Source organism: Jatropha curcas, chromosome 2 (assembly GCF_041381405.1).
Source record: "Jatropha curcas cultivar XTBG-Jc1 chromosome 2, XTBG_Jcur_1.0, whole genome shotgun sequence".
Lineage (NCBI taxonomy): Eukaryota > Viridiplantae > Streptophyta > Magnoliopsida > Malpighiales > Euphorbiaceae > Jatropha > Jatropha curcas.
Genome location: NC_143152.1, coordinates 25,254,855 through 25,267,545, shown reverse-complemented (window position 1 = coordinate 25,267,545; position 12,691 = coordinate 25,254,855). Strand labels below are relative to the sequence as shown.

Sequence of the window (12,691 nt, the reverse complement as noted above, 5' to 3'; positions counted from 1 at the left end):
AATATTCAGTAAACTCTTTCCATCATATTTGTATTTTTGACATGCCACGTACGATAAAGACACCCGATTGAAAATAATTTGGGGGTTCGTACACTTGATTACAAAAGTTTTTTGTTGAGACACGAAAATAAAAAAAATCGGAGAGTTGAGACACTAAATTTATAATTAAGCCATTTTGATTTATCAAATTATTTTATTATTTTAAAATGTATTTATTGAATTATATATATATATATATAAACACTGCAATAGTAAATTCAATAATAATAATAATAAATCAATAAATAAATAAAAATTATATTTACATTTCTCTTCCCAATTTATTAATTCAGTTTTAGTGAAACTCTTTCAAAACTCAAAAACTCAAATCATATCAAATACTTGAATGTATGAAATATAGCAATAAAAATATATATTATTATAATAATAATTACATGAATTAAAATATTATAAATAATCAAAATTTACATATATATGTATCTGAAGCAATAAATAAAAAAATTTATAGTTTTATACAATTTGCTAAAAATATAATACATTTCAAAAAAACATAAATGGATTTATATTTAATTTTTCCTTCTATTTATCTCCATCAACATGATATTTCTCATACCTACAACTACACATATACAACACATATGACAGATAACAAAAAAAAAAATAATAATAATAATAAACATTAAAAATAAGATACATCACGGGATGCAGAAGAAAAGGATACCATAAAAAAAAAAGAGACCAAAGAGTTAACATTGTCTTAATTGTTTTAATTTGAAATTGAAAATTTTAAAACATTTGAATTTTTTTAATTTTGAAATTGAAACTTTTAATATCTTTGGATTTTTTTTCCTTTTAAAAAATTTTAAAGAATTAAATATTTAAAATTTTAGATATAGATATATGTTAAATTAGATATAAGAAAGAAATGTTTAAAAATTAATTAAAAATTTGTAAAAAAAAAAAAAAGAAAAAGAGAAATATTCAAAAGAGAGAGCGCCAAGTAAGGTTTTTGAGAATTGTTTTTCATTCAAAATTTATATATATATATATATATATATATATATATATATATATATATATATATATATATATATATATATAACTAATTAATAGAAATTTTACTTTTTTTTTTTTCAATCATATTGAAAATATTAATTTTTTATTAAAATAATGCATTTAAATGATATACTATTATTTTCACATTCTTATTGTAAATTCAAAATTGACCAACAAAATTGAAATATCTGAAGTATAAAAGTTTGACAATTAAAAATAAACTAAAAATTTAAATTCAAAATAAAACAATCTTAAAATAAAATCTATTGTGTATAAATAAAATCAAACTAATAAAAATCAAGGGGGAAATTAAACGCTTATTTAACCAAGGAAATAAACTAAACTTAATTAAAGAAAACTTACCTAAAATACCAGGAGCCCCCGATATTTCCCTCTTCCTTCACGAAACCACTATTGCAGCGCCTTTCCAGTCCTATTCTCCTCCATTACTGGTGACAGGACGATGAGTTATGACCTTCTAGCGCCATTATCGGTCCTTCCCTTAAGTGTTGGCGTGGTTATTTTACATTTTCTGGTTTCACATTGCACGAACGAGAGAGAGAGATAGATCGGGTAATATGATTTTTTTTTTTTTTTCAATTTAGTAGGGTATATTGGATTAAAAGTCTTATAGATTTTAAAACATTTTAAAATTTTAATGATATTCGATTTAGATTCTTTTAGAGTCTATTAAAATTTTGTAGTATTCAATTCAGATTCTTATAAAATCTATAAAAATTTTATGGTATTAATGGTATTCGAAAGATTGCTAATTTGGAAGAATTCTAAAATTATTGATTTCACTGTATTTTAGAAGGTTATGTATGAATAAAAGAGTCATTTATAAATTTATCCTCCAACCCAAAAATTTAAAAAATCTTTTAAAATCTAACAGACTCTTAATTCAATACAGCCCTCATATAATGAAAACGGGATGGATACTTGCGAATTTTAAACTATTTGCACAGGTATTCGTTGAAAATTATTCATATCCATTCTAAACTCGTTTAAATACCTATTAAAGTACCCATATTTGAACTTGCTTAAATATTTACTACATGTACGTCCAAAAATCCGTCGAAAGTAACTCTTAATTGGGTAGAGTATCCGTGAATCTTTAACTATCCAAATTTCAAACTTATTTAAAATACAAATTTTTTTACTAATAATGAATAAGGTACCACTACGGAACCCGCAATATAGCAGTTAACTAGAGCGGGATGTAGGATGGCCGCCGATAATGCTGCCATTGCAAGCGTTTCACTGTCAACGGCGATAAGTTTTTAACGAAGAAAATAATGATTTTGGAAAAGATGACGCATTTTGCTTTTTAATCCCTCATTGTTTTTCAGTTTTCATTTAGCTCTAAAATTTTTTTAATTTGTTCAATTAGGTCCTAAAATTAATTTTGATTGGATATATAAAAATCATTGTGATTCCATCAAAGTAAATTAAAATCTATAAAATAAGTCTCACCAATTCCATAAAACTCTATGTGAAATTCTAGTGGAATATATGAAAATTTTAGAAAATCTTTCAATTCCGTCAAACTCAATAATTCTTTTAAAATCTAAGACAATTGTAATCCAATACACTCCTTATGGAGCGGCCCTTTTAATCCATGTCGATAGCCACATCAGCCAAAATGGGGCCCCCATATGCATAGTCAACATTTCGACAAGACAAATCAGCTGTAAACATTCAGTTGGTTTCTTTAAAAAGTGAAGACACTCAATCCGAAATATTTTCTGATTAGAACACTCAAATAGTAGGCACTAATTTTATCATTATCCTTTTGCGGAATCGATGGACGTAAATCAGGTATTCAATCGATACTTTATGGTATGCGGACGCTAAGACGCTTACACATGCTCGACCCTCATTCGCTAATCGCTATTCGCTATTAATCCAATTCAATGGCAATTGAAAAGTGCATGTATACACTGCCACAAGTGTCAAAATGGGCTTAACAAAGACCAGATACTTTGTTTAATGGGCTAAAGCCCAATAAACGTTTTTCCCATTCGTCTATATGGACATCATCAAGCAATCGTGGTCGTCAGCCCGCCACAGTTGACACAGACCCCGAACCAACGGATCATGCAGCACAAATGAATCCCAATACAGTGACGAAACTATCCTCGGGTGTCAAGCTACCTAAGTAAAAAAATACAAGGGCAAATAAGTAATATCGGTCGGCTTCCAAACTTGGTTAGCAAACAAGTTCCATTTCCTCCTTCGGGAGTTCCCTTAGTAGTTAGTCCCTCTCAGAACTTGTGATTACGCTCCAAATTATACTATAAATTTGCAACCAATTCATTTTCTCATCATCCAAACAGAAATCAAAAGCTCGTCTTTAGGGTTCATTTTGATCAACTGAACTCATTCCATTAATGAGACTATCTTCGATGCAATGATTCTATCAAGAATCAGTCGCTCTCTTTCTCGCTCTTCTCATTCCGCGTTACAGAGAGTAAAGCTCTTTCCTTTGTTCCTGTTTTTTTTCCTTCTTTGTTAATTTTGTTTTCTGGTTACATTTCAAAAATTTTTTTTTTCAGAATGTAATTGGCAATAATTGTAATCTGCGAGGCGTGACTGTAAAGGAATCGATTTTACCATCGGCTCTATTAGAGAATGCGTGCATTTCACGCGTCGATGGTGGACTAGGACTAGGGATTATAAGAGGTTATCTAACTTTTGTTGGTGGTGGGAGGCAGCTACTGTCGAAAACTAATTTGTCTAATTCGAATTCTCTCCTTGCAAGCCCTAGGGTTCGTTTATTCTTCTCCACTGAAGCTCCGAAGAACAGAAGTAAGTGTTCTTTTCTTATAAAGCGTTGGTGTTGTCTCTATGTTTGGGTTTCATTCAGTGATGGTTTGTTTTGGTTAATATAGAGTATGAGAATTATTACCCCAAGGATAAGAAGGAAATTCCAAAAGGAAATGAATCTGAAAATAAAGGTACGTACTTTTGCCACTTTGTGTCAAATTGTTTTTCAAACAAATTTATTGTTTTGATAGGATGTTGTTCTTTCTCCACTTTGTTGGTTTGAGTTATTGCCGTGATTAATTATTTAAGAACTGAACTGTCTGATGTTGAAGCAATAAAGTTTGAGTGCCCAGTGGGAAAACATAGGACATGCACTGCTTAGGGTCTAATAAATACACTCTTTAGTACCTAATCTAATGTGTTATCTTTCACATTCTAATTGCCAAAATTGAGTCATTTTGGTGGTAAATGTGATAGAATAATGGAAAATATTATGCGAAATAGTGGAATTACTACATATTGGACTTTTTAAAAGGTGAATGGAATTTGATCTTTTTCTTTTTCCAAAAAACAAATGTCAAAATTTATAGGCTTCATGAATATTTGCATTTATTCTTTTGAAAAGGGTCGCAGCTGATGGCTGAATTGTAATTTTAACTTTATATTACAATAACATGAACAAGAAATGTGTCTTAAATTGTTGCTAATCATGCATTAGTATTATTTTTGATGAATTTTCGATGTTGTCATCATTTAAGTTCCTATATGATTTAATCTCTATTGTTATTTTTATAATTATTTGTTCAATTTATTATTTTTATAATAATCTGTTCATTTATTAGATTCCTTAGGTTACAAAAGTTAAAAATATTATAGAAGATTCTATATGTGATTATGAGATACATCCTTGGTTGCAACATTCATTTTTATGGCATTGAGGGTTTCTAATATATGGATTTTGTTAACCTCAAGAAACTGGTTGTCAAAATATGAATTCTATGTATCCTTCTGTTCTTGCAAACACTTGTGTTTGCATAATCCATTGAGTTTGTCATGGGAGAGAAGAAATGTGAATATTATAATTCTGCTACAAGGAGTTTTAATAGTGAAATTACGTTACTAGTTCTTTTGTCCAGTTCTCAAGTTGTGCCTCAAAAAGGGAGCAGGGAGTTTTCTATTGAATCCAACTTATGGGCAATCTAGAACTATAAATTTAGACTTGAAAACATGGTTGCACTTAAATCACTTGTCTTAAATGAATTTTGTCTGTCTGCTGGTGCATGTATGTATTGGAACTCAACGCTTGTTTATTCTTTTTTAACTTCATTTTCTCATCTATTTCACCAAGTTTTTACATTTGTCAGAGGAGAAAAACCTGGAAGTATATATGAAATTATATGAGGCAGCGATATGCATATAGCTTGTTCAATTAGTGCATGTCCTGTTTGTTTTTTTCTAGCTGAGGTTTGCATTACATTGTGGAGGTTTAAAATAGTTTATTATTGTAAGAGAGAAGCAAATGCTGTGTTTTCACGAGATTTAGAATATGTCATATTTAACTTCTTGCAATTCTGAACAATTATCAGATTATGTATGCTATGATTTTTCTTCAATTCAGAATTTTAATTCCAAGGTTTTCTTTAAAACCAGTTATCTTATCTTGTTCCCATCACAATCAACCTATTCTAGTCCTAATTGTTGAGATTTAATTGCCCTAAATTCTTCCCCTGCATCAGTGGGGCTTCCTGAGTGTTATCTCTCTCTCTTCCTATCCCCTTATATGGTGTATTAGGAGGGTCGTTAGGTCTGGGCTGCGACATGAGTAGAAAATGAAACTGTAGTGGTTTATTCCCATAATTTATTTCAAGGAGTCTTAGATAAACACACTACACTTTTTCTTTGGGTAATTATTTGAAGCAGAATTGCCTGTTTCTGTTTTGTAATTCTGTATCTGCTTATCTGTGTCTGCTTATGCTCTTCTTTCCTGAAACAGTTCCATGCATTAAATTATTTTGAGACCCTATGATCAATAGTATTTTATGTGCCTCTGCAGAGGGCTCGGGTGGTGACAGTGGTGGCAGCAGCGGTGCAGGAAATTCCCAGAACTTCATGAAGCAGTTTCAAAATTTTCTTGCTCCCATATTATTCACTATCTTTCTGTATTCATCAGTCTTTTTTGGCCCTCAAGAGCAGAAACAGGTTACAGACCCTTGTAGAAACACTTTTCTTGATTGAATAGATATATAACTTGAGACAATCTTCAGTTTTGTACTTTTCTTTCACTTCCTATGTTGAACATGAATTGGTTTAGAAATTTAAAATTTTTAGTTTGCATTCACTTGTTTTCCCTTTTTTTCCCCTATGCTTCTTTTCTTGCTGCAGCCTGTACCTTTTTTAGGTTTTGGTATCTAATATCTTAAGAAAGCTGGTTAATTTGGGGTTGATCTCTTGACATTAGTGCATATTTAGTTATGAATAGAGCGGAATGGAAACAAAGGATTCTTGTAACTGACCCAATTTGGAATTAAGTCTTAGTTATTGTTCTTAAGCTGCTCAGCTACTCTGCACTTTGGACTTGTATGAAGTTCTCGTTGCAGTTATGCAATGTTAAAATTCCAGATTTTTATGTTTTAAGCTGCACTCCATATTGTGATTCATTATTATGTATTTCAGTATTTACACTTTATCTTTGAAGTATGCATTTCACATCTTAAAGACTGAGAGTCGTCCTGTGTAAAAAGCAAAGTGCAACTAGATAAGAGTCATGGGTGGCTTCTTGAAGAACTGTTGCCAGCATAACTATATCTTGCTATAATGCTATGATATTCTGTTAGAGTATAATTGTCGACGCTGTAATCAAATGACAATAGTTTGTTTGTTTTTGGTTATTGATACTTTTTTCCTTTTCAATTATTCTTCCAGTTCTTTCATATATGCATCGATTTAGAGCTTGTTTGAACAGCAGAATATGCATTTCTGAACTATTGACCAGTAATTGGCTCTCAGTTTATATCCTGTAATAGCAAGAATCTTAAGCTAATTTCATTCTGATCCCTGCTTTGGTTCTCTCCTCTTGCCTGATTTCTGACTGCATGCTTCGGTTTTGTCTGCTGAAAGTATCTTTCTTTACCTGTTTTTTCCCATTTCTAAGTTACTTGATTTGTTCCTCAGATTAGTTTCCAAGAGTTCAAAACCAAGCTACTTGAACCTGGCTTGGTGGATCACATTGTTGTCTCTAATAAATCAGTTGCCAAGGTGTATGTAAGGAACTCCCCAAAGAATGGAAGTCCAACCAGTGATGATGAAATTCAGAGTCCTGCCAATGGTACTCCATCCAGAAGGAATGATAGCCACTACAAATACTACTTCAATATTGGAAGTGTTGAAACTTTTGAGGAAAAGCTGGAGGAGGCACAAGAAGCATTGGGGATAGATCCGCATGATTATGTTCCTGTAACTTATACGAATGAAGTGAACTGGTTGAAAGAGTTATTGAGTTATGCGCCAACTCTCTTGCTTTTTGGAACACTCTGGTTAACAGGGCGAAGAATTCAGAGTGGATTAGGTGTTGGTGGTTCTGGCGGACGAGGGGGCCGTGGAATATTTAACATGGGAAAGGCACATTTCACAAAAATGGATAAGAACGCCAAAGATAAGGTAAGCCATATGCTATCTTCTAAGCAAAAGACCTGAGAATGATTAACTGTTACAGCTCCTTGGTATATATTCATGTTAATTAGAGAATATGTGGTAAAGCATGCAAGAAACTGCATACAAGTTGTTCTTCAAATCACCCACCCACACACACACAAACAATAATCTGACTTTGTATCGTTTTTCGAAAATAATGAATGTGATAATCATTTATGATTTTTCATGTGGTGGTATAGGTATTCTTTAAGGATGTAGCTGGATGTGATGAGGCAAAGCAAGAGATTATGGAGTTTGTGCACTTCCTCAAGAATCCAAAGAAATACGAGGAGTTGGGAGCTAAAATTCCAAAAGGTGCCCTTCTTGTAGGTCCTCCTGGCACAGGGAAGACACTTCTTGCAAAGGCAACTGCTGGTGAATCTGGCGTGCCCTTTCTGTCTATGTCTGGGTCTGATTTTATAGAAATGTTTGTCGGAGTTGGGCCATCTAGGGTAAGAAGCTTATTTCAGGAGGCAAGACAATGCGCACCTAGTATTGTATTCATTGATGAAATAGATGCAATTGGTCGAGCAAGGGGGCGTGGAGGCTTTTCAGGTGGCAATGATGAGCGTGAAAGTACCCTTAACCAATTGCTTGTAGAAATGGATGGATTTGGGACCACCTCAGGAGTAGTTGTACTTGCTGGCACAAACAGGCCTGATATCTTGGACAAAGCTCTGTTGAGACCTGGTCGGTTTGATCGTCAAATTACGATCGATAAACCTGACATCAAAGGCCGTAATCAGATTTTCCAGATATATCTGAAAAAGCTAAAACTTGATAATGATCCATCTTTTTACTCTCAGCGACTTGCTGCTCTTACTCCTGGATTTGCTGGGGCTGACATTGCAAATGTTTGCAATGAAGCTGCTTTAATTGCTGCAAGGAATGAGAGTACACAAGTGACAATGGAAAATTTTGAGGCAGCTATAGACAGGGTTATCGGTGGCTTGGAAAAGAAGAATAAGGTATATCTTGTTTTATTAATTGTTTAATGGATATTAGCTCTTTTAACTGTTTTCATTTCTACAAGTTCATAGAATCCGCAAGGTGAAGCATACTGAAGGAAAACTTTTGGTTCTCACCATTCTATTTTATAATTATTATTGACATAATTTGACTTTGATGGTGGACCTAAGATTTATTTCTTTTCTTCTTGCCGTCTGTCCAGTGGTCACTAGTTTTGTTAAGCTATTAATATATTCCATGATTTATGAGGGTTGAAATAATAACCTTTACCTTTTTCTGTGTTTAGGTTATCAGCAAGCTTGAAAGGAGGACTGTTGCTTATCATGAATCTGGTCATGCTGTTACTGGCTGGTTCCTGGAACATGCAGAACCATTGCTTAAGGTAACAATTGTTCCACGAGGCACTGCAGCGCTGGGTTTTGCTCAATATGTTCCCAATGAAAATCTTTTGATGACCAAAGAGCAGCTCTTTGATATGACTTGCATGACACTTGGTGGTCGAGCTGCTGAGCAGGTGAATCGTCCCATCCTTCCTCTCTTTTCTTTGTATGTTGTCATGGATTGGTGGATTAAGAATTTTATGGAAGATAGAAATCTTGATCCATTAACAGAAATTCCTGTGAATTGGGACTCTTATACCTTTTATAGAAGGGGCTTTTATCCTGGGTTTAGACATTTTAAATATTCTGTATATTGCATGCTATAAAACGTCTTCATAGTGCATATATCACAGGTTCTTTCCATTATTATGAACTCTTTGTTTAATTTGAAAAATATTCTATTGCACTCTTTCCATTATTATGAACTCTTTATTTAATACGAAAATATTCTATTGCAATAATTCTTCCTTTGATCTGTAGTTGTTGTTCCTGGATATGCTTTTGCTAGGCGTCCCAACCCAGTTGAGAATTTATTAAGCCAACCACTTGGGGGGGAACCTTCCTTGATTAAGTAATAGATAAGCCAAGATATAAGCCTCAGTGACAGTATACAACTGAATTTTCTGTAGTATGACAGATTGATTGAATTTGATACATATGACCTACTAGGTCAAACTGACTTGGTTTTTCTAATTGTCTTATCCTAATAGTAATTGTTAATCATATGACATGGTTGTTCTGAAAGGCATTCCGTTTCTTATGAGAGATCATTATTCATGGTTACCTCTGCATATGGCATATGTATGTTGAATCAATATTCATGGATCAAACATGTTGTTATGTTCTCCATGCCTATATTAATAGGAGCCAGACTCCTACTGTTCCTGGCAGCAACAAAATAACTTTGTCGAGATTATGCAGGATTATACATGAAAGATCCTTTTTTGGCTCTTTCTTTAGCCCTAGGGATAAGAGTAATAATTTGCCTGTGTAAGTTGCTTAAAGCCTATTATAATGCTTATATATATATATATTCTCCCTTACAGTTGTAATTTGATAATTGTTATGTAAGGTATGTTTCTTTTTGTATTTTCTTGGGCAAATCAGTGACAAATGAAGTATGTAAAACTTTTCAAGGTTAAAGTTACTAGAGGGCACCATTTCTTGAATTTCTTCATATGCCCTTATTGCCATCACACTAAGCAGAGATGTATGAGTTGTGAGGCCTTGGAGTTGTATCGTAGTATTATATTGAACAACTGGTCTGTCACTTTTGTTGGGGGGTGTATGCGTGTCTACTTGCATGTTTATACCTCAACTAATCATATGAAAAATGCATATATTGCATTACTCGGAGGAATCTCCTTTTGTGAAGGTATGAAAAGAATCTCGAATTTTGCTGTGATTTTTTTGATTTTTTTTGGTCTTTTCTGGATAGGTTTTGATAGGGAAGATATCAACTGGAGCCCAGAATGACTTGGAGAAAGTAACAAAGATGACTTATGCCCAGGTAGCAGTTTATGGTTTCAGTGAAAAGGTGGGTCTTCTTTCGTTTCCTCAAAGAGAGGATATGTTTGAGATGACCAAGCCGTATAGTAGCAAGACTGGTGCAATCATAGACAGTGAAGTAAGAGAATGGGTGGCCAAGGCTTATGACCGTACCATTCAGTTAATTGAGGAACACAAAGATCACGTGGCTGAAATTGCAGAGCTTTTGCTTGAAAAGGAGGTCCTTCATCAAGATGATTTGGTTAGGGTTCTGGGTGAGCGTCCATTCAAGTCAAGCGAGCCAACAAATTATGATAAGTTTAAGGAAGGATTCCAAGATGAGGATAAAGAGTCTAAAGAAACAACAAAAAATGGGACTGTGGTTGATGATGGATCAGCACCCTTGGACCCGCAGGTAGTTCCGGCTTAGCAGTTGATAAAGTTTATGGCTGTATAAATGGCATGTATTTTTTTTTTTTTTTTTTTTTAAGCTATTAAGTTTCACTTTACAAGTGAGCTAAAAAGAATTGTGCAATTCAACAAATGTGCAATGAATACGCTATCTTCTTCAAAACAGAAAAAAGTCTTTTTAAAAAAAAAAAAAAAAAAAAAAAAAAAAACTGATGATTTCCAATACTGCTGCACATATCGAAACCTTTTTGATGATGCATACAGCTAATTATGAATTGCCATATCGATTTTGGGTCGGTTTCTAACAGTAGAGACGATAGCCTCTTTAAGTTGATGTTTCTTTTTCACTTGTGAGTTGGATAGATGCCAAAGCTGCATATGTCTGTTAGCATTTGGTTGATGTCTATTGGGATATTGAATGCTTTTGTAATGTCTGGTATCTCTGAATCAGTAGGGGGTGATTCCTAGTTTTGGACTTTGCTGCAATTTCGCAACCAGAAGAAGCAGTGGATATACGGTGCTTATATTATTATATTAAATAACGTTATGATGCTTGTGATGGTGACATTGACTCTTCAATTCATTTGCGAATTTGGCTGTTTATGCGAATTGGGACCTTTCAAAGCTATTCCTATCAATTTGTTTGTGGTGCGAGCTAATTTCCCCTGCCAAAGGGTTTTGTATGATATGATAGTAACGTGTATCTTCTACGTAAAGGCTGAAACTTACTCTTTGAATAAGTTTTTATACATATATATTTTTCGGTAAATTGGTAAAATATGGATATCAACCACAATGAATTTTTGAAACATCAGTGGCAACTAAACCCCACAATGAATTGGACTACCATATTTGATAGGTCTTGAGCAATTAGATTAATAATGGAGGGTCAGAAACTGAGTGGAAAATCATATTAGACAAACACCGTTGCTGCTTTTTCTGCTTCAAAAAAGCCTTCCCATAATTAATGGCCTCCTTGTTGGAAAGCAAACATAATGTGGATTTATACACTTTCCTTTTGACACTCTAATAATTCACAATCCAATAATTTGTCTTCCAATTTTCAAATCTTTGTTTTTTGTATAAATTTCTTAAATTTTGTGTTAGGATAGATATAGTAGTGCAAAGCCTAGGGTTTTAAGTCTTTTCACTAGTAAACCTTTTCTCAATTTAAACTAATATATCATTAAACCTTTAAATAATTTTCTTAAATTAATTTTCAGTTTTATCAAAATAACATTCAAAATGGGAACACACTTTATAGTTTCCGGCTGCATAATATAATGCAACTATGCACTTCAAAACCAAAAGAATTGTTTTTAATGTCACTTTTACTTTTTCTTTCAAAAAACAACAATTAACCAAACATATTTTTTTGTGCTTTCTCTAATCAATCATTGGTGGATTAAACAAAGTGAGATTTGCCTCTTTAGGCTATTTTTTTAGACTTATTTCTTTAATCAAACTTGAAGGAGTTTGCTAATTAATGTTGAAAGGGTGAAAATGACAAAATTGAATATTAAATGCATTACATAAACCATCAAAAGCAAAATACATTCAATCTATAAATAAATAATTACCCTTCTCAACCGCCAAAGACCTCCAAAACATAACAACAACAAGGACAATCTTATAGTCATACAAGGCAAATTTCTTTATTTGCAAGTCCATTATCAAATCCATTATTGTAATAGCAATTCACAAATCATCAAATTATTATTTCTTTTATCTCAAAATAATAATTCTTTTGATTAAGAAAGTTATCTTTTATAGTCAGAAATCTCGAACCTAAAACCTTTTACTCGCCACATAGATAGAAATACCAATCATATCACACCTGATTAATATTGTAAATATTTATTTTTGTAGAAAGTGAAAACAGTCTTGGAGAATACTTGTCAGATATGTTTCACTTATCACCTAATATT

General features: G+C 32.8%; 1 protein-coding gene across 1 annotated transcript; it reads left to right on the top strand.

Annotated features, from left to right (window-relative positions):
• Positions 1-3,301: 3,301 nt before the first annotated feature.
• Positions 3,302-10,854, top strand: LOC105636311 (ATP-dependent zinc metalloprotease FTSH 8, mitochondrial). Its single transcript, XM_012219569.4, has 8 exons — positions 3,302-3,529; positions 3,615-3,867; positions 3,951-4,016; positions 5,879-6,024; positions 6,997-7,482; positions 7,716-8,483; positions 8,771-8,998; positions 10,303-10,854. The coding sequence occupies exons 1-8, from the start codon at positions 3,470-3,472 to the stop codon at positions 10,780-10,782; spliced, it is 2,487 nt and encodes an 828-aa protein (XP_012074959.1). The 5' UTR covers positions 3,302-3,469; the 3' UTR covers positions 10,783-10,854.
• The last annotated feature ends 1,837 nt before the right edge of the window (positions 10,855-12,691 follow it).

What these genes read in the sequence shown, in the direction of transcription:
- LOC105636311 (XM_012219569.4), top strand. Translation starts at nt 3,470, where the DNA reads ATGATTCTATCAAGAATCAGTCGCTCTCTTTCTCGCTCTTCTCATTCC. An exon ending in TGAAGCTCCGAAGAACAGAA is followed by an intron (nt 3,868 to 3,950) that starts GTAAGTGTTCTT and finishes TGGTTAATATAG; the next exon opens with AGTATGAGAATTATTACCCC. An exon ending in AAATGAATCTGAAAATAAAG is followed by an intron (nt 4,017 to 5,878) that starts GTACGTACTTTT and finishes GTGCCTCTGCAG; the next exon opens with AGGGCTCGGGTGGTGACAGT.